The sequence below is a fragment of the Mastigoproctus giganteus genome, chromosome 5, assembly GCF_048544385.1.
Source record: "Mastigoproctus giganteus isolate SK-2022 chromosome 5, ASM4854438v1, whole genome shotgun sequence".
NCBI classification, from domain to species: domain Eukaryota; kingdom Metazoa; phylum Arthropoda; class Arachnida; order Uropygi; family Thelyphonidae; genus Mastigoproctus; species Mastigoproctus giganteus.
The window spans coordinates 100,208,952-100,231,869 of NC_143579.1; the positions used below are offsets into that span (position 1 = coordinate 100,208,952).

Below are 22,918 nucleotides of genomic sequence, written 5' to 3' on the forward strand. Positions count from 1 at the left end.
TCTTAATCTCAGTCTTGTCTTATATCTCGCAAAAAAAAAAGGATTCTTCAGCTCCAATGCTTATCTTTAGTGACACTCCGATTTCTAGGCAAAATGATATCTCTCTTTTGGGCATTACCCTGATTTCTAATCTCCCTTGGCACAAGCACATTACAAATATTGCTTCCTCTGCATCTAAAAAACTTTGTTTTCTCTTTCGCTCTCGGCGTTACTTTTCTTCCAAACAGCTGCTCACTCTGTATAAATTGTAAATCCGCCCTGCCATGGAATATTGTTCCCACATCTGGGCTGGTGCCCCCAAAACCTCTCTCAGGCTTCTTGATTCCATTCAGAAGAGGGCAGTTAGGTTAATTAATGATTCATCTCTAACAGAGTCTCTCCACTCGCTGTGTCATAGACGTACTGTTTCTGCTGCATGCCTCTTCTACAAATACTTCCATGGGCACTGTTCTTCTGAATTGGCTTCTATAATTCCCACTCTCTCTTTCAAAACAGTCCGAACACGTTCCGCCACCAGCCAACATCCATTTACTGTCCAGCTTCAAACCCACAGAACCAACTTTTCATCTTCCTCATTTATTCATTCAACTGCCGTTTTCTGGAATAACCTTCCTTCATACGTATTTCCTGAAAATTACAATATACAGAAGTTCAAGTCAATAAATATCTTCTTTCATTTTCTCAACCTCCAACCCAAGCACGGTACTAAGTACTATAGGTTCTAATACCTCTCGTGTTTGGGGTTCACATAACAAAAAAAAAAAAAGTAACAAATGAGTTACTACCATAGTATGAGGCCACTATAAATTTTCCCGGGTAAGAATTTTTGACCCAGTCCACCTCTGTTTATCGATATTGCTTTTCTTTTTCTCTGTGAATCTGCAGAAGTGTCTTCACCAGGACACTTCCTTTTCACACCTTTTAAGTATTTTACTCATGTTTAGGGAATAAAGCACAATTACAAAACGAGGACGCACGGTTGATACACGTAAACAAAGCTGCGCGTGTGTAGCAGCTGAATGAACAACACCGTAAAGGCAGAGATATACTATTAACACCTCACATTTTACTAAAGCATATTTCTAGGGGTTACTACCATAAAACAATAAAAACAATTTCCAGTTGCATTTCTGCTAGTTTAATCTGTTATAAACTGGTAGTAAACTCGATCTAATTGCATTTGCGATTATTCCAATAGCTGGAATTGTGTTGGTTTTTACGTTATTATGGTGAAATGTGTTACCCCTTTACTGATACAAAAAACACATACATTTTCAGAATCTTCTCTTCATTCCTATAGTGTTGCATTCAGTTGGGGTGATTCCGTGTTCGACTGCCATTTCTTGTAAACACAAAGGCGAATCGTGCACAAGCGAATTCGGTTCGTGTTATATAAGATATCGTTCCCCTATTTATAAATCGTGTTTGATCGAATTCATGTAGTGTAAACACATGTTATACGAGGACTGACTGTACTTCAAAGTTGAAAACAATGTCATGTTTTTATTAGTTTATTATTGAAATTATTGGAAATATAGGATGATACTATAAGTGGAACCTGTTAATGAAAATATTCATTTTGTTGCATTGATCTTCACAAAATTTCATATAACTCCATTGAGTGTATGTTTAGATTTAAAAAGTGGAGGTGCTGCAGTTCTGCAGTGCCTACTAATGAGCCGCCCCTGGAGACAACAGAGAGTTGTGATCAATGGACGCTACTTTTCACAGACTAGTGTTATTAGTGGAGTCCCTCAGGGTTCAGTGTTGGGCCTGCAGTTGCTTTGTATATTTATCAATGATATTGATGAAGGTATATCAGGCTTAATGTCCAAGTATGAAGATGATACAAAGGTTGACAGGGTTGTTAATAACGGTAATGGCAGTGGTCTACTGCAACAGGATCTAGAAAAGTTGGGTAAATGGACTAAGATGTGGCAATTGAAGTTTAACTTTTATAAATGCAAAGTATTTCATATGGGTAGAAGTAACCCCACTCTAAGATGTACCAACTGTGTGACACTTCTTAGAGTGGTAGAAAATGAAAAAGTAATTGAATTGTGCAGTCAGATACAAAGTTTTCTGAGCAATGCAGACAACCTGCCAGAGCAGGGCGTAGGGTATTGTCAGTGGTACTCTTTGGCCATAATGCACCTCCCAAGGTTTTTGCAGTACTTTGATCCAAGCCCGAGGCGGGATTCGAACCTGCGACCTTTGGGTTGCCAGGCAGGCACTTTACCCTCCTGGCTAGCCCGATCGGCACTTAAGTTCTGCAAATTGCAGTGGCTAGAGACTAGGTACCTGTGAGGTGATCTGATTGAGGTGTATAAGGCCTTGAATGGGTTGAGCACATTCAATTCTGATGGGATTCTTCTGCTTGCTCAGATTACAAACCTGAGGCAGCATAAATTCAATTTGAGGAAAGTCTGTTGTAGATGTGCGGAAATTTGCCTTTAGCAAGTGGGTAGTTGATTGCTGGAACAAACTTCCATCTTTCGTTGTTGAAGTTGATATCTTAAATAAATTCAAGGAGGAACTGAACAAACTTTTAGGGCTATACTAGACGAGCACATGAAGCACAGCGTGGCAATGCCTTCCAACACCCAGTTTTACAGGAAGCAGAGGGTAAATGCATGAAAACTAATCAGCACTTCAAACACTGCATTGGACTGCCAATTCCAACGGAATTGGCAGGCATTCAATGGCAGCTAACACCTTGCAATTTGTATAGCCTGAGGAAACATTCTCCCTATGCATCGGGTGTTTGGCTGTAATTTTTTTGTTTATTATACTTTGAGAAAGACTATGTTTCACATAAGAGTTTATTTGTGAGGTGGAAAAGAGGCTTCCCTTGTACAAAACATCATTAAAAGACTACTCCAACAAAGAAAGAAATAAAGGCAAAGTGTTGTATTCAAATTAGAAAACTATGTAATGATGAGAAGAATCAGAAAACTCAGTTGCTTGAGCAACTGAGCTTTCTGATTCTTCAGTACCTTATATTTATTGTACTATTTCATTAATTAATAAAATACAGGTTTCTTCACTTGCAGAGGCAATTTATTGGTAGATTCCTCTGGTTATCTGTGTACAGAAACAATGATGTATATCATATAAGTTAATAAAGAGCCTTATTATTATTAAATAAGATCAAAACAGTAATCGGAAAATTGCTAAAAAATATACACTGCAACAGTACAACTAATGCCTGCGTTAACAAAAAAGAATCACGTGCAGTCTTTGGCTTCTTTCAAAACGAATTTTGAACCTTCATATGGATGGAAAGTACGTGTCAATATTCCATTTGGAAATAATGTCAAGTGGTGGGAAGACAGTAACATAGTTGTTTTATTCTGAGAAGTCCCGTGCGGTAAAATCAAACAGATAATTACCCTTTATGTTACCGAATGTAATTCTGTAAGACACCAAGTCTTATAAATCTCTGAATAAGAATAGCAGGCCCTGGAGGGATTGTGCAAGGCTCAAGGGGTAGAATTTTTTTTTCAGCCTGGACTGTACTTGTTAACAGGAGAGATTGCTTCTACAGGGATGGGATACACTTAAATAGAAAGGGTGCAGGAATTTTTGCTGATGCTGTCGAGGCAGAGTTAGGTGGGTCGGAAAACTGCTAATTGGGGGGATACAAGGACTAATAGATTAACAGTAGCCACTGGCAGAGGTGGAAGTGATTCTTGCACTGCTTCTATTGAAAGGAGCAGAAGCCTGAAAAACAAGATGCAGGATATTTCACAGACTGCTGGGAGTCATTGCGGTACAAGTAAACACATGGGTTGTGTTAGGGTAGCCAAGAATAGAAACAGGTGCATGTATACCTGCGTGTACACCAATGCTAGGAGTTTGGTAAATAAATTTGATCAATTTGAGGTATTGCTCAAAACATCAAAGGCAGATATTGTTGGGATATCAGAGACGTGGTGTCACACAGATATAAGGAATGCGGAACTGGAATTTGGGGAATACAATGTGTATAGAAAGGATAGACAGGACAGGAGGGGAGGAGGGGTTATGCTATTAGTTAAGAAACACATAACGTCCGAGGAAGTGAAGCCAGTCGACATCGATGGACAGGGCAGTGTCCCGTCAGTTTGGTGTGACATAAGCATAGGGAAATCAAAATTGAGAGTAGGAGTGTGCTATAGGCCTAATGACTCTGATGAGTATAATAAGATATTGTACAGGGAAATAGAGTGGGCCAGTAAATCAGAGTGTCTTATAATGGGGGATTTTAATTTCCCAGATATTGACTGGAATTTGTGGGTTGGTCACTCGCACACTAGCAAGGCTTTTGTGGATTTATTGGATGATTGTTTTCTACATCAGCATGTTCGTGAGGCAACAAGAGGGAGCATACCCTTGATCTGATTATCAGTAGTGATTCTTCATGCATTAAGAATCTGCAGATAAATGAACCACTAGGTAGCAGTGAACACAGTGTGTTGAAGTGGGATTTACTCAAGGAGGTAACAACCATCAGAGGTAAAGGGAAGGGTTTTTGTTTTCGTAAAGGCGACTATGATGGTCTGAGACAGTATTTAAATTCTATACAGTGGGACCAACTGATGATGTTACCAACAGCAAACTCAAAATGGGAAGCATTCAAGGAACTAATCTTGGAGGCTACCAGGCTTTACATACCAACCAAGAAATATTGTTCAAGGTTTAGGCCTAAATGGTTGTCAGATGAACTAATGAGACATGTGGCAGAGAAGAAAAATGCATGGGATACATACAAATTAATGGGTGACATGGAAGCCTATGATAGATATAAGTTGGTCTGTAACCAAGTCACAAAGGAGATTAGGCAGGCAAAGGCAGACTACGAAAAATCCTTGGCAAAGGATGCAAAGAAAAACAGAAAAGAGTTCTTTACCTATTTAAACTCTAGAAGGAAAGGGATGAATCAGATTGGTCCACCGGATATTGATGGTTCAACAGTTGAGGATCCTGCTCAGGTGGCTAACAATCTAAACGAGTATTTTGCATCTACATTCACGCATGAGGAGTTATTCAGGAAGGAGAATGATGTAGGTAAAGTAAACATTGGCAGTGAGCTGGATGATTTTGTAATAACTGAGAGGAAAGTAGAAAAGAGATTGTTGAGGATAAACATAAAAAAGGCACCTGGGGTGGATGGGATCTATCCAGTTATATTAAAGGAGCAGCAAAGGAAGTAAGCAAACCCCCAGCCATAATTATGAGAGCTTCTTTCGACTCAGGGGAGGTACCAATAGACTGGAGATGTGCAAATGTAACCCCAATTCACAAAGGAGGATCAAAGGCTGACACAAGTAATTATAGACCTGTTAGTTTAACTTCTGTTCCAGGTAAATTAATGGAGGCACTGGTTAAAGAAGCACTGCAGGATCATCTAGACAAGAATTCAGTTATAGCTCAGATGCAGCATGGTTTTGTTAAGGGCAGGTCTTGCCTGACCAATTTGATTGGATAATATGATGTAGTCACAAAAGAACTGGATGTAGGGAATAACTTTGATATTATATATTTGGATCTTAGAAAGGCTTTTGATACTGTTGCACATGGAAGACTGCTGCACAAATTGGAGCAGTGTGGCATTGGAGGCAAATTGCTGCTATGGATAAGGGGATGGTTGAGTGGCAGAAGACAGAAAGTGGTAATCAATGGACATTGCTCAACGTGGACTAATGTTATTAGTGGAGTTCCTCAGGGTTCAGTGTTGGGTCCGTTGTTGTTTTCGGTGTTTATGAATGATATTGTTGATGGAATATCAAGTTTAATGTCCAAGTTTGCACATTATACAAAGGTTGGCAGGGTTGTTAATGACACCACTGACACTATGCTGCTGCAACAGAATCTGGAAAGGTTGAACAGATGGGCTGAGAGGTGGCAAATGAAGTTTAACATTGACAAATGTAAAGTACTACATATGGGAAACAGTAACCCCAGAGCAACGTATCAACTCTGCGGTACTACACTGACAGTGGTGGAGAATGAAAAGGACCTGGGGATAATTGTGCAGGCAGATATGAAGTTCTCTGAGCAGTGCAGACGAGCTGCAAGAGTAGCTCATGGTGTCTTGTCAATGATATACAGGAATTTTTCTAGCAGGGATAAGGAGGTGATTATTCCCTTGTATAAGGCAATGGTTAGGCCACATCTTGAGTACTGTATACAGGTCTGGAGGCCTCATTTCAAGAAGGATGTAGAGCTGCTGGAACGGGTACAGAGAAGGGCAACAAGATTAGTGAATGGAACAAAGGGTTGCTCTTACGAAGAAAGGCTTAAGTTTTGCAAATTACAGTCTGGAGACTAGGCACCGGCGAGGTGATCTGATAGAGGTGTATAAGGCTTTGAATGGTTTGAGCATGCTCAATGCCAATGGGATTTTTCATCTTGCTCAGAATAATCAGCTCAGAGGGCATAAATTCAAATTGAGGAAGGACGGATGTCAGATAGATGTGCGGAAATTTGCCTTTGGCCAGCGGGTGGTTGGTTGGTGGAACCGACTTCCATCACTTGTTGTTGAAGTTGATAGCCTAAACAAATTTAATGCTCAACTGGACAGGTATTTCGAGCGAACGGAGGGGTGAAATGGGAGTGGTGTGTTTTTTTTTTTTTTTTTTTTTTTTGGCTGATGCTGAATAAGCTTGCTTTCTTGCATCATATGTTTCTACTAATGCTAATGCTAAATAAAATAATTTTACAAACAAAGAAAACAACATTTCAGAAATATTTCAATTAGTGGGAGTTGGTCTGTCGGTACAGCACGTAAAGCATAGATGTAACCATCGGTGTTGATTAGAAGTTCTAATCAGGAGACTTCCTGTGTGTTTCAAACATAAAACTTTCCTGTTTTTAACTTATTTGAATTTTCTGGATGAAGCCATCGTCGTTTTCTCTTTTTAGTCATAATCAACTGTGTAGATAAATGGGCAAATAGATAGTATGATAGTTTTTACTAATAAATGGGCAATATATCCAACTTGAACAAAATCCATCTTGAAACTGGGAATAGACAAATTGAGTTGCTGGTGATATCCCGTGAAATGTTAGAAGCACCCCATCTAGTTTGAAACAATCTGATGTTAGAAGTGCTATGTGTAGTTTACTGTTTTGGAGGCATTCAACATGCCAGATGATACTCTCACTTCAAGCACTTGTCTCCTACAGTCCTTAGAGGAAATGGATGTGTGGTTTTTTTTTTGACTGATGCTACATAAACTCTCACTTGCTTTCTTGCATCACATACCTTTACTATTGCTATTGTTCCGTTTAAGGAGTTTTGACTGTGTTTCAAAATGATCAATCATTTCTTTGCACATCTACTCTTTTCTGTTTTTGTTCTGGAGTGAAATTGTGTGGAATCCAGCAGGCACATATTTGCAACATTTTCACGTCATCTTTCACAATATTGTGAGCATTACCATATGAAATGGACATTTTAACAGCTAATTCCCGAAGTGTAATTCGCCTGTCTTCGTCCAAGATTTCCCGAACGTTTGCAATTTGCTCACGAGTTGTTGAGGAGCAACAGACTCACAGCCTTCACTGAATTGCTTGTGCCATTTAAATATGGCCTTCCTATCAAGACACTCATTACCATATGCTTTATTCAGCTCTTTAACTGCTTCCAATGCATTTAAGCTCTGTGATTCATTATTGTGTCAAAGCTCTGTCTGACACAATAATGAATCACATATTTCTGTTCAGTCTCTATGTTCGACATGATACTTGCTTCAAAACAATTATCAGTGACACATGGCTTAAAAAATTCTCCTCACACAACATTAGTTCGACAAGTACTGGCATGCATGCACAGTCTGCTCAGTAGCACTCGGGGAGAGCACCTCTAGGGGCAGTTATGGAAAGTTCATGCAGTAAACATAAAATTTTACCGCAGTTTGCAAATGAATTGATCACCCCTCCTATATATGTACATATAGCTAATTTAAAACCCCAGATCGGATGCTTCCCTTTCCTTAACACTGCCAGGTGGAGTAATTAATGGCAGAATGTGACATTGGATTATCAACATGTTTATATTTTTTATGTGCAGTTAATAAAATTGCATTCTTAATCTCTCTATTTCTTATTTAGCCTCATTATTTCTGCATTAAATGTGTTAAAAATAAAGCTTTCTACATAATGGAAAAATCAATTAACTGCACCTTGAATCCCGAAGGTGCCGTTATTCTGAAAGTCTGTTATATTAATACATGCAAAGAATTCCTTGCTGCTGTTCTTTACACTCTTAGCTAGAGACTTCTTATAATAATCCTTAATTTTTATTCATTTTCACACTGTGGGTGTAATTTTAATGAATATTTTTTTCAGCTTTTCATGAAGGAAGCTGTTTTCAGTACTTCTCAAATAGTGAATAATCTGATCTTTGATTAGTATTGCCTCATACAATTTATCTCCATTCCATTGGGCATATGTATGTGTGCCTTAAAGTTTTTTTTTTTTTTTTTTTATATAGCAAGGACACATGTCAATTATACTGTTAAAGATGATGTTGCTGTGGTGCGCTTTAATACTCCTAATTCCAAGGTAAGTGTCTATTATCAGAACCCTACTTTAAGGTTTTGCTTATGTTGCTGCAGTATCCACAGAAACTCACACAACTTAGGCACTGTAAATATTGTGATACATTTCAGGGGATTTTAAGTTATCAAATATCAGCCTCAGATTAGTGGGATATAATCTTATTAGTTACTGTGAAGTACTACCTTAACTGTAGTAATAGTAGTAATGGCAAATGCAAGAAAGCAAACTTATATAGCATCAGCCAAAAAAAAAAAAAAAAAAAAAAAACACAGTTCACCCAACCATAATCTCAAAGAATCTGTCTCTTTTGTCCTTGAATTTATTCACCCCATCAACTTTCACAATAACAGATGGAAACCTGTTCCAATGATCAACCACCCGCTGGCTGAAAGCAAATTTCTGCACATCTATCTTGCAACCATCCTTCCTCGTATTGAATTTATGCCCTCTCTTGTGTGTAGTCTCAGCAAGTGGAAGAATGCCATTAACATTTAGCTTACTCAATTAGATCACCTTGCACATGCCTAGTCCCGAGACACTGCAATTTGCAGAACTGAAGCCTTTCTAGGTAAGCGTACCCTTTTGTTCCCCCCTTTTGTCTGGTTGCCCTTCTTTGCACTCATTCCAGCAGATCTACATCACTTCCTAAAGTGAGGTCTCCAGATCCGTATACAGTCTAACCATGGCATTATATAATGAAATAATTGCCTCCTTATCCCTGCTAGCAATATATATCATTGACAAAACCCTATGAGCTGTCCTGCTGCATGTGTGCCCTGTTCAGAAAATTTCATGTCTGACTGCACAGTTACCTTCAGGTTTTTTTCATTCTCCTCCACCCTGGGTGTAGTACCACAGAGTGCATAAGTTACCCTGGAGTTGCTGCTACCATATGCAGTACCTTGTATTTGTGAATGTTAAATTCAACTGCCATTTTTCAGCCCATCAGCCCAATTTTCCTAGATCTTTTGCAATAGCTCATTCTGATGACTGTCGTTAACCAACCTGCCAACCTCTGTATCATCTGCAAACTTAAAAATTAAGCATCAATATCATTGATAAATATTGGAAACAACAATGGGCCCAGCACCGAACCCTGGGGAACTCCACTATAATCTAACCCCAGGGGCTCATATCTGGTGAGTATGGACTTGGCAAACCCAGGGTCCTGAGCTGGATATCATTATTCTTCTCTTTCTTGGTGATTCCTTTCTACTTCTGACTCTTTCTCTCTCTCTCTCTCAGGGTAACTCGGGAAAATTTTTTTTTTTGGCTGGTGCAGCTTAAGCCTCAGGCTTCCTTAACCATATGGCTAATAATAATAATAAATAATGCTTATTATTATTATTATTATTCATGGCTTGAATTATTATTTCAGGCCTGCTATCGGCTCACGAGCCAATAGCATGGCTCACTAGCGGGATGCTCTTCCCCAAGACTGAAGGGGGCGCCTCCGTAGCCAGGTGGGAAGGAGCAGCAGTGGGAGCACACGCTTCTTGATTAGACCGGGGTTCGAGCCCGTCACCACCAAATACGGAGAATGCGGACAGGTCAGGGAATGACCACCGCATATCCTAGAGCAATATGGCCTTAGTTGCTAATGCTCCTAAAATCCAAATAACAATAACAAGACTGAAGGATTCGTGCTCGCCATCCAAGACCAGGTAATCAACATCAGAAGCAATACAAATTACATCGCCAATAGGGCTTACAGTACCGAGATTCCAGTCATTTTTTTTCCGGTATTCAGATCCCGGTATTGATCCAAAAATACCGGTTTTTCGGTACTAATTTAAAAAATAATTATCCATGATTATTTTTTAAATTAGTTATTGTTGTCTATTTTAATGTTATAAAATAGACAACAGTAAATCATTAATACTGCTGAATTTGCAAATGAGGAATTGTTATACACAATCCCTCATTTGCAACGGAAACCTGAAAACGTCATGAAACTGTAAGACATAAAATCTTACAAATATATTTCTCTTAGTAAGTATAGTGTGTGTGTGTGGAAGAAAGCACTTAAGGAATAAAGAAAACATCATTACGGAAATATTTCCATTAGTGGCAGTAGACCTGGTAGTGCAATTAAGGAAAATGGTGAACAGTGGTATGACAGGTGCAGAAAGGTTAAAATTAAAAGCTTCTGAGCAATCTTTATTCCCTCTATTACACCACTACTTGAAGATGCAACACTTAGTACATTTTGGGAAAGGGTGTCAGTATGGAGCAGTTTGAAGGTATTGTGAACAGGTGATCTTGAGGTAAAAGATTAAAGCGTTTCGTTGTGTGGGAAAAATATTCTGTTTTTCTCACCAAAGGAAGAAGAGTGAGTTTAAAGAATAACACGTTTAAAGAATTAAATTAGCAACTTATGGATTGCTGTTGTGAAGAGAATTGATATTGCTGATTAAGAGAAATATGAAGAAGTGATTAAGATTGAATTAGTTTAGTGTTTGTAGCTATAAAAGAGTTGTTAATTGAGAAAACTTTTATGGAAATGATAGCATGTATTCACAGATTAAATGAGAAAAATGAATAGATTAGATGTAAATGAACACCAGTTATGTATTTTAAGTAGATTTGTATGAAAAATGACTTTTGTTTTATATTTGTGTCATTGCTCTTGAGAAACTGACAGCTCACATATAATATCTATACTCGTGGGGGGGGGATATCCCTGAGCTCCTGGAAATTCTCATTTTTTAATGCAGTCAGGTAGCTTGAGGGGAGCTGCTGTACGAAAATCATAACAGTGGCCACTGACCGTGATACTAAGATACATGGAAATAAAAATTAATAAATAAATAACCCCCCAACAACTTAGATTTGGTTTCCACACCAAGCTTAAATGTCAATCCCTCTATTTCGTTAATATGGATATTGTACCATAAAAAGTCAAAGGAAATATTTTTTATTTTTGATAAAAAGGAAATAAGATTTTTTGAAGATGAGGGAATAAGGGGGGGGGGTTAAACTGTAACTTGTCTATGACTATCTCAGTACAAAGCACCAACCAGCACAGAATCCAAAAGGACATTTTCTGCTGCTAATTAAATATGCACCAAAATTAGATCCAGTTTAAACGATAACACTATTAAGTTCCTTAAGAGCTCACTTTATTCGGACAGGTAGTGTGGATGCTTATTTTTTTTTTATAATAACTATATGTTTAATTATTTTTGCTACAATATTTATTATTATTAATATTGAATTACTGTGGAAACAGAGTGAAACGGAGACAGAATTTTTCCTATTATTAAACTTGTCGTAATTTATTCTGTCTCCATTTCGCTCTTGTGTCCACAGAGCGAAATTCCATATTAATAATGAATCCAGAGCGCACAGGCCTCTTTAATCATAATATTTATTATTGTTAAAAAAGTTTGGTTTAAAACGTGAATTCAAGTAATTACTTGTTTTTTCCTTTATTGCCCCTAATTGTCATCAAAATTCATTGTGGAAATTTTTTTTTTTTTTTTTGGAATACCGGTATCCTGGTTTCGTAAATTAAAAATACCAAAATACCAGTATTAAGATTTTGACTGGTATTTTGAGCCCTAATAGCCAAAGAGCCCGGAGTGTCCGATGACACATGTCAATGATGCCATCTGGTCTCAGAAATGATCCAATGCAACGCCACAGGGTGCAAGCTGATCACCAGACTGAGTACATTCATAGACACGACCAGGTAGCCAGGATAATGCATCAGAAGCTATCAAGGAAATAACGGTTGGTCAAAGAAAGTATACCATACTACAAGTACGAACCCCACTACTAGAGACCCCAATCCACAAGCTGTACTGGGACCGTGCCATAATAACGGATAGGACAATCCCACACAACAGACTGGACATAACCCTTGTGGACAAGAAGGAAAAGACTACCTGTCTGATTGACATAGCGGTATCCAGCACTGGCCACCTGCAGAAAACCCAGGAGGAAAAAATCAGGAAGTACGCGAACCTAAGACAGGAGATCAAAGAGATGTGGCATATGCAACGAGTAACGACCATCCCAATCATCGTGTAAACCACAGATATGGTGCCAAAGGCCCTACATAACAGCTTAGCAGCAATAGTTCTCCTAGCAAACACCTACAAAGAACTCCAGAAAGTAGCAATCCTGAACATCTGAACTGTCAATTTTAACATATAATGGATCAATACGATAAAAAATTATAAAAAAAACACTTATTTTAAGTTTATAGATTTTTTACCAGTTATTAAAAATGAATTTCTTTTCTTAAAAAATGTAATATTAAGGTTTCAGCTGGGCCCGTTGAAGAATTTCAGGCCTGAATGCTGTAGGCATCTAATCCTTCCCCCACCCACCGCCCCATCAGATCCAGCTAAATTTTTGGTGTCCCCTATTTCTGAAAATTTGAAGTGCAAACATGGATGTAGATTATTTATTCAGTTTGCAGCAGCCTGCACAGGATTGTCAGTAGAAATGCCATTTGTGTCAAGTGATTTAATATGGTTTATCCCTTTTCATCTGGTATTAACATAAGCAAAGAATTCTTTACTCTTTTAACATTGCACTCGTAGCTAAAGACTTCTTGTGATCTCATGATCTGCCTTAGCATTCCTAATGCAAAAAAAATGCTAAAAAAATAAACAGTGAATATCCTTGAAAAGATAATTCATTGTTTATTTTCTTTTTTTTTTTTTTTAGCCTATATATATATATATATATATATATATATATATATTTTACATTAGGAATGCTATGGTAGATCGTGAGAAGTCTTTGGCTAAGAGTACAATGTTAAGAGCAAAGAATTCTTTGCTTATGTTAATGCTAGATGAAAAGGGATAAACTATATTAGATCGCTTGATATGAATGGAATTTCTACTTACAGTCTTATGCAGGCTGTTGACAAACTGAATAAATAATCTGCATCCACATTTGCACTTGAAATTTTCAGAAATAGGAAACACCAGAAATCTACCTGGACCTGGTGGTGTAGCAGGGGGAATTAGAGTCTTCAAGGGGCCCAGCTGAAACCTTAATATTACATTTTTTTAAGAAATTAAATTCATTTTTAATAACTAGTAAAAAATCTACAAACTGAAAGTAATAAATGTTTTCATTATGTAGGATATTCATTATGTTTTTTTTTTATTTATTTATTTATTTATTTTTCTCACCTTGTTGAATATCTACTCACACTGGGCATTTCTAATTGGAATTAAAATGCCAAGTTCTTTTCCTCTGTGTAATTTGATTACAGAATATTTTGCTTACTGTAGAACAGAAGGAATGCACAAAATATTTTAAAATCCAGACTTTAAATTAAATTTTGCTGATTACATATACATTTTATATTCTGTACTGCACATGGAATCATTGATTCCATGATAGTAGAAACAACTCTTATTCAAATCCACTTCATGATACAAAAGAAGTTTTTAGAAAGAAAGAAAAAAAAGGAGACTAATGAACTCCTCCAGGAAAAGAACTTGGCATTTTAATTCGTCATAGAAATGCCCAGTGTGAGAAAAAAATAAATAAATAAAATAAACGTCAAATAACTTCATATCTTTTCTTTTTGGCAAAGCCGTGGAAATGCTCTTGACAGCTAAGTCTAAAACAGCAGGACCATTTTTACAAACAAAACTTTGAAGCAACATTCCTGGAGTAGGCAAAATCAGCAGGCGTGTATTCCTTCAAAGTTTTGTTTATAAAAATGACCCTGCTGTTTTAGACTTAGCTGTCAAGAGCATTTCCACGGCTTTGCCAAAAAGTAAAGTTATGAAGTTGTTATTTTATGTTTATTTTATTTATTTTTTCTCACACTGGGCATTTCTATGAGGAATTAAAATGCCAAGTTCCTTTCTTGGACGAGCTCATTAGTCTCCTTTCTTTCTTTCTAAAAACTTCTTTTGGATCATGAAGTGGATTTGAATAAGAGTTGTTCCTAACCTGTCATGTTCTTGGAATCAATGATTAAGAGTGCAGTACAGGATTATTTAAATAGAATTGGAATTCTGAAAGAAACTATGGTTTTGCAAAGGGAAAATCATGTTTAACCAACCTGGTTAACTATTGACACAATTACTCATGAATTTGATGTAGGAAATAATTTTGACATCGTTTCCTTGGATTTCAGCAAAGCATTTGACTTACTCTTGCATGAGAAGTTACTGTATAAGCTGGAACATACTGACTTCACAGAGAAAATCCTTAGATAGAATGCAGGGTGGCTGCAAGGTAGAAACCAGAGAGTTGAGATTACTGGTTACCCTTCAGATTGGTTTAGCGCTAACAAGTCAGGTTTGCCAGGGTCAATATTGAGACCTCTACTGTTTTTAATGTCTGGGTGCGAGGTTAGCCTGTGCGGTTGAAGCTCCTTGAAGCTCTTGAAACAGAAGTTTTTGATTTATTTTCTGATTTATTAGCTTAAATTGTCATATTAACTTTTCTAGAGTAGCTTTATATTCCTAGTTACGATACTTAGTTTAAAGTTTAACTTAGACAGAGATTTTGTAGGTATTACTTAGTATCGGTAACGGTATCAAATCCATGTGTTACAAATTGAACGAGAGGTCTTTTTTTTTAACGAAATTTAGTCGATTTATTAACCAATTGTTATATCAAATTATCTTCTATAAGTAGATTATAGACCTAGTCAGGATCCTTAGTTTATTCTAAATTGAGATAGCGAGATTTGGAAGCTAATCAATACTTACAAGTCCGTAGAAGTACCGTTCGAGAATTCCCGCCATTTTTACACGATAGCATAAGCTTAGTGTAGTATAGTGCATAATATAATATTGTCAATTAATCAGTAAATCTATTAATCTTGATAAACTTTATTGTCAATTAAATTGTATTTTTAACTCTATATATATATAACGACTTAATCGTAACAAATAATTAATACATAACTATAGTGGTACACGTGATACGGAAGTTGTATAAAGGGAACTCGTAGAAAACACTAGATACCAAAAAAAAAAAAAAAAAATATAACATAACTGTTTTGGGATATAACTTAAGGATTTAATTTTTGTTTTGAAATTTTATTGAATTAAATCGGAATCATGACTCTGACCAGAGCAGCAAAGCAAAAGGCTCAAGCTAATGGGAGTTCTGTGGTTCAGGGGAGAACTGAGGGGGGCAGTTGCCCTCTGAATCACAGTCTTTTAAAATGCACTGTTTGCTTGATGTTTGCGGAGCAGTCGGGTACGGGACATGATACTGCCAAGGGGGATGTCTTTGTGTGTGCACGATGTAAGGAGTGCAAGGAAATCAGGCGACAACTCAGCGTTGTTATGGGCCTTTATGAGAGCTTGAAGGACAGGGTGGATGCCCTCGAAGGAAATAAATTGAGGGGCCCATCAAGCTCTCAGCTGCCCACGTCAACGCCAGAGCTTGCACTTGGTCATCAGGCAACACAGAGGCAGCCCCCTAGGCAGAATGTGCTGGTCCCACAGGAACTAGTAGTTGTTGGTGACTCTATTGTCAGGGAAACGGGGAACATGCTTTGTAAAAAGGATAGGTGGAATAGGACCAGGGTATGTCTGCCAGGGGCAAAGGTTGATGACGTTGTAGAGCCGATATCATCTTTTAAGGGCACAAAAGGTGATATAGTTGTACACGTTGGCATTAATGATATTAAGAGTAGGAGACCGGCGGAATTACTTAGCAAGTACAGGTCACTGTTGAAAAAAAGCCGTGAATTAGGGTTGAATTTGAAAGTGTCTGCAATTCTGCCCAGACACGATAGGAGGGAGTATATGATGAGAGCCTTGTCGATCAATTCGGCCCTGGAGGGATTGTGCAAGGCTCAAGGGGTAGAATTTTTTTCAGCCTGGACTGTACTTGTTAACAGGAGAGATTGCTTCTACAGGGATGGGATACACTTAAATAGAAAGGGTGCAAGAATTTTTGCTGATGCTGTCGAGGCAGTGTTAGGTGGGTCGGAAAACTGCTAGTTGGGGGGGGATACAAGGACTAATAGATTAACAGTAGCCACTGGCAGAGGTGGAAGTGATTCTTGCACTGCTTCTATTGAAATGAGCAAAAGCCTGAAAAACAAGATGCAGGATATTTCAGAGACTGCTGGGAGTCATTGCGGTACAAGTAAACACATGGGTTGTGTTAGGGTAGCTAAGAATAGAAACAGGTGCATGTATACCTGCGTGTACACCAATGCTAGGAGTTTGGTAAATAAATTTGATGAATTTGAGGTATTGCTCAAAACATCAAAGGCAGATATTGTTGGGATATCAGAGACGTGGTGTGACACAGATATAAGTAATGCGGAACTGGAATTTGGGGAATACAATGTGTATAGAAAGGATAGACAGGACAGGAGGGGTTATGCTATTAATTAAGAAACACAAAGTCCAAGGAAGTGAAGCCAGTCGACATCGATGGACAGGGCAGTGTCGAGTCAGTTTGGTGTGACATAAGCATAGGGAAATCAAAATTGAGAGTAGGAGTGTGCTATAGGCCTAATGACTCTGATGAGTATAATAAGATATTGTACAGGGAAATAGAGTGGGCCAGTAAATCAGAGTGTCTTATAATGGGGGATTTTAATTTCCCAGATATTAACTGGAATTTGTGGGTTGGTCACTCGCACACTAGCAAGGCTTTTGTGGATTTATTGGATGATTGTTTTCTACATCAGCATGTTCGTGAGGCAAACCGAAATCTTTATTTCGGTAACTTTGAAAAAGCAATCATAGAGCTTTTCTAACCACCACTAAGCTCTTCTTTAAATACACTTACCAGGGGTCATCACTGTTCTACCAATCTAGTTAAACATTTATCTAAAAGCAGCCAATCTATATGTATGTGTAATATTTTAAAGCATGTGTGTGTGTACACGTGCTTTAGAATCCCTTACTTTAGTGGCATGTGTGTTTCTCTTGTTTCGGTCTTTCATTTTAGGAAATCTCCAACGAAATATTCATTCGCTTTCACAAGAAGTCCACTCCCTTTTCAGCATTAAACAGAAGCAAGGAAGTCTATTATTAAATGCTCAATTCCCTGTTTTAAGATAGATTCAATCCATTCCATGTGCCTTTTTTATATTTTGCTTTAACAATTTCTCTGCACATTTTCTTTCTGTCTTTCAGATGGACTTGGTTAAATTTGTTTTTATTAGTACCCTATTCTTCATCTATGTTTAGTACCCTCATCTTCCCTTTTTCTTGATCTTGTTTGCATAAGTCGTGTACACCATTGCATTTTCCATTCATCTTTAGTACATAGACGTCTGATAATTACTAAATTCTTTGATAGTAGGCCTTCATCAGAATTTTGGAAAGCATTGCTCCAGCTGGTTCCAAAATAACTCCAGAAAGTTCATTTTTATTATAGATTTATTTATTTTTAGGTTAGTTAATTCTTCAGTATTTTTTATTTATTTATTTTTTTTTTTTTTTCTCACTTCCCAACTGCAGTTACACTGAAATATCTGTGTTTTCAAAGCACTTTCAGATTCTGTTCATTCTTAATAGAGGTTTTTTCAATTTTATTTCTATCCTTTATGTTAATTTTTTCATTTTTCTTTATTTATATTTTTTTCTTTTTTCACATGTTTGTTTCTGTTGAACTTGTTCCATTATCCTGTTTCCATTCAGGAGGCTTATTTTAAAGGGGTCTTTTAGTTCTTCCTTTAGTTCTCAATTCTTGACTTAAGTCATTTACAACCAAGGTTGTTGTAACATTCCATATTGATCATTCAGCCAAGTGTTTGGTCTGGGTGTAAGTATTATTGAAATTTTATGTCCTATGGGTTTTTCCATTCACTGATGTCTTGTGGTTCCTGATGAGATTATGCCCCAGCAGATGGATTCTTTGTATTTTATATTTACAGTGGAGTGGAGCTTTGATAATTTAAATTTCTCAATTCAAAATATGTCAGCCAGGCTGTTAAAGTAGAAATTTGTTGACTCTATGAAAGAATAGTTCTTAAATTTCTCTCAAAGAAAAGAGTTAAAGCATTAGCCTGCGTGTAATTGGACTTATATTCCCACCATAAAGTGAAACAAACGTCTGAAGTTTATTTATTTATTCAACTCTGTTCAATATTTGCACTTTGTCTAACACTTCAACGAACTCATGAACAACCAACTGCTGATCTCTTGTCATTACCAACACTAGAGTGGAATTATTTATTTTACAATACTTAAACTAAACAATTATCTTAATGTATGATTATATGAGCAAACATACAGCATCTTTCTTTGCCTATCTCATATATAGCTTGGTCACTAATAATTAACCTTAAGATCTCCAAAAGTTTATATATAATCATGGTGCACAAAAAATGGGGTTATTTATATTAAAACAAACAACAGATAACTGCAAAATACAAGTATTGCTTTGCCAATATATTTCCAATAGACATCACATTCAGAAAATTCGGCCTCAGTTAAAAACCATATGCATACCACATTTTTTTAGAAAAAAAAATTGGGGGGTCGGGGGGGGGGTCAATTCAAAGTTTGGATAACTAAAAATAATTTTGGTGCCCCTTCAGCTTAAAATTATCCAAACTCTTATATATATGTGTTTTTTCTGCTGTGCCTTTCAAAAGTTTTATACCATTAAGAAGTTCATTTTTATTCCATATTTAGCAGTCATATCGAATGCTATAAACATTTGAACTTCCAATGCAAAAGAAAAGAATGCCTTGGTGTGCTTTGTGTGTAGTTTTGAAAGTTTCTTACTAATAAATCTTTCTGATTTTAATGCAGTGTGGTATAAAATATGTAAAACTTATACACTGCTTTTTTATGCTAATTTATTGTTTTTTTTATTATTATTATTTTAAGATGTTTTATTGCTATTTATTAAATAGTCTTTATAAAACACTCATTTTGAATGTAAAAATCAAGTATAACATGTAAGAAATACCTATTTTATGTGTTATTGGGGTGGCCTGCAAGAGTTTATATGTATTATTGGTTCCAACTTATATTTTCAACATACATTTCAATGGGTTTTGTGGAACAAATAGAAATATAATGGGGTCCCACTGTATTTCTATTTGAATTTATATTTATTTTACCTGTGTACCTTAGCATTGCCGTCAATGGCAATTATTTGTATGCAACAGCTCCCCCCCCTCAAGCACTAAGTCCCGCAAGCTACCTGACTGCGTAAAATTATCAGAATTTTACAGGAGCTGAGGGATTCTTTTTCCATTTAATCTCTCTGTACATTAAAAAACATCATCTATACCCTGTACGCCTGAAAGATGTTTTATTTTATGTGAAAAATCCTTGGCTTTGACGAGGTTAAAGGGGTTTAGTATGAAAAGAAACCGAACACATTTAACGTTTTAAAGCATATGTTTTTTTCAACAGTTTCGTAAATTTGAAGTTACAATACATATTCAATAGGTAATTTACTTACAATGGGTTTGTGATAGCTAAAATATGATACATACACTTGAGATTGTAAAGAGTGTAGATGTCTTTAAAACACAGCATAAATTATAGCTCCATGATTAGTAGTCAATACAGATCTAGAAGTACTTAACATTAGTCCAGATTTATTTTCTAAGAAATCAGTCAAGGGTTAGGATTGAGTATCTGTAAAATTAATGAATTGAAATCTCCACTAAGTATCATTGGTATTCGGTTGCATTTCTTGTGAAAAAATTATTGTAGCAGTGCAGCTCCTTCTATCATGTAAGGAAGTAAAATGAATTCAATGATGTGTTCTATCTTTTGGTTAGGTGAAATGTTAATGACTACCAAGAATATTGTTTGACCATCAGGAAGAAGGCATTCAGCTGCACAAATGTCTCCAACAGGTCTAACACTTACGGATTTGCCAACAGTTTGTCAATAAATCATTTCCATATGAGAAGTAACAACATGAGTTCGATTTTCTCTCTTATAATAAACTGCTACACCACCAGCTTGTTGATCTTCTTGTTTGAATTGAACGACACAATCGAAGTTAGGTATGCTTACTTTGCCATGTTTCAGAAAGTAGAAGTAAATTAGATTGTTGTGTAACTGCATCAGTGAGATTGCCACTGTGAGCATGGAAACTTTGGCAATTTAACATTAGAATGGAAAAATGTCGTCGATCAACTTGTATAAAGTATCTTGCATGGTAAATAGAGGATTACTCAACAACCTGGTCATTTCAGCTTGAAGTGCAAGAGTGGATGTAGCATTTCTCAGTCTATGATAAAATTTCTTTTCTCCATTTGCAGCAATAATGTAAAGATTATTGATATCAGTAACTCGAGATAATGCAACATAAACTAGTTTTTGTTTGTGACATTTCTCATATTCATAAACTATGGAATTGAAAGAGATTTATGAATGGTAATAGCACAAGCCGGTATTAGTGGAAAATGATTTCATTTAGCCGTGATCATTCTGTTGTTCAACAAAACACTCGTACTTCTTCTTCTTGCGATTGGTACGGCTTCTAAATTAATTTCTCTAGCCATAGCAGACCGACGCGCCTTTTTTCTGACAAGTTGACCCACAGCAGATGATCCTGGAAATTTCAACCAAAGGTGTTTAATACAGTTAGTCTCTTCGTCATATTCAATACATGCCAATTTTCCTAAAGCTTCGTTAGCCAGACCATCTGATATGTCGATATTAGTGGTTATCAAGTATGGTTTGCCAATAAGTAGAGGAAGTTCATACAGCAATCCACTGTTGTCTAATACTGTCATTTTATTAAGTTTTGTTGCACACAAGCCTCACGTTCTGCATCTCTGCATCTGACAAATATGTCTTGAGCAATTGACATAACGATACCTGAAGACGAATTTAACACAGCATTGTTCACAGATTTATTTTTCGAATATAAACAAACACATATTGTCCACTTGTTCTTTGCTCACAAACCTTGACTCAATAAGTTCCTATTCATCGTCAGTTAACTGAACACCGTTTATGATTTTAGTCAACACTCTCGAGGATTCGGAATTCGACTGTCTCATCACTTCATTGAGTTTGTAATATTGTAAACCATGCCAAAGATTGGGACCTGTGATGCATTGCTTAATCTGTTGATAAATAGGTATTGAATTTTTACAATTCAGTAGTTAGCGAAATCCATTTGTAGACTAGTATGACGTGTCATAACCAAAAACTACTGCAAGAAGTTATTGTTTGTCGAAGTGTTTGTTTTATTGTGCGTTCTTGACTCAAAGCCGTTTAAATTTTAAGCAATGAAATGGTCTTGTGTGGAAGAATATTCTTTAATAAAATCTGCATTTTTTGTTCTCCATGTTTTTGAATTCGTTCCTTTTCGACACAACGGGCTTCTTCGGTAGCTTCGAAGCTTTTATTCTTGCATAATATAACTACCCACTGCAAATCAACATTAGTGACTGAGTTAGTGGCCTTTAGGAAGTGGCATTTCCATATCTTAGTATGAACTTACGATGTCATTTCTATATCTTAGTATGAACTTAAAACGTCATTTCTGTATCTTAGTATGAGTTTACTCTACTGAATTAACTACATACCCTACCGAATCAACATTAGTGACTGAGTTAGCATTGTTGGTGCCATTTTTGGAAGTGATGTCATTTGCATCATTTAAAATCTAAATAGTCAGCTTTCTTCGTTACCAATCAGTTGCATCATTTCCATTACAAGAAAATTTCATTACCAATTAATTTTACTCTAGTGCCACCATAGATGTTTTCACATCCAAAATTTGATTCTGTTTCACATAAAAGACTGCTGTACATATTGGAGCAGTGTTGGTATTAAGCACAAGTTACTAATCTGGATAAAGGGATGATTAAGTGGGTGGGTGGTTGTATTAAAATATTGAGCAGATGGTTTGTATTAAATTGGGTCTTTATCCTTTTTTGTTACTGTGATAGATATACCAACAGCACATAATCTCCATGTGATTTATAGGACCTCTAGAGTACAGCATCAGTTATCCGGAAATAATTAATGTCAAACCTCTTCCAGATAATCGAACGTAACGTAAAAGAAAGAGACTTTAAATAGCATGGGAAAAAATGAATTTATTTAATCAAAAATAATAATAAGTTATACATAAAGATTTGCACAATTACATATGTAATTGTGCGAATGTATATTCGGATAGGTATTTTACTGCAAATTTAAGTGTAAAAGATTTAAAGTAAATTTTTTAAAATAACATTCGATCGTTTTTTGTTTCGTTTGTTTTGAACTTTTTTTTTTTTTTTTTGCTGCGAAATCTCTCAAATTCTTTAATAATATCAATTGCATTATATCTTCTTCTTGGTTTTCTGCCCATTGTAGTGCTGTTTCTTTTCATTGACATTTTACTGTCAAGGAAACTTGAACACCTGAACACTTGATTGTTATACCATGCCAAAATAGTTTGGCACGGTATAGCAATCAAGTGTTCAGGTTAA

General features: G+C 36.5%; 1 protein-coding gene across 2 annotated transcripts in view; it reads left to right on the top strand.

The window, feature by feature from the left end:
• The window catches only part of Mtpalpha (monolysocardiolipin acyltransferase Mtpalpha), a 370,336-nt gene that overhangs the window by 69,333 nt on the left and 278,085 nt on the right, over window positions 1-22,918 (top strand). Inside the window, exon 3 of one of the 2 annotated variants that reach the window (XM_090373365.1) lies at window positions 8,480-8,550. In XM_090373365.1, coding sequence (XP_090229491.1) covers window positions 8,480-8,550 — 71 coding nt within the window. Of the gene's footprint in view, window positions 1-8,479; window positions 8,551-20,405; window positions 20,489-22,918 lie in introns of those variants that run through there. The other variant, XM_090373366.1, reaches the window with a different exon arrangement.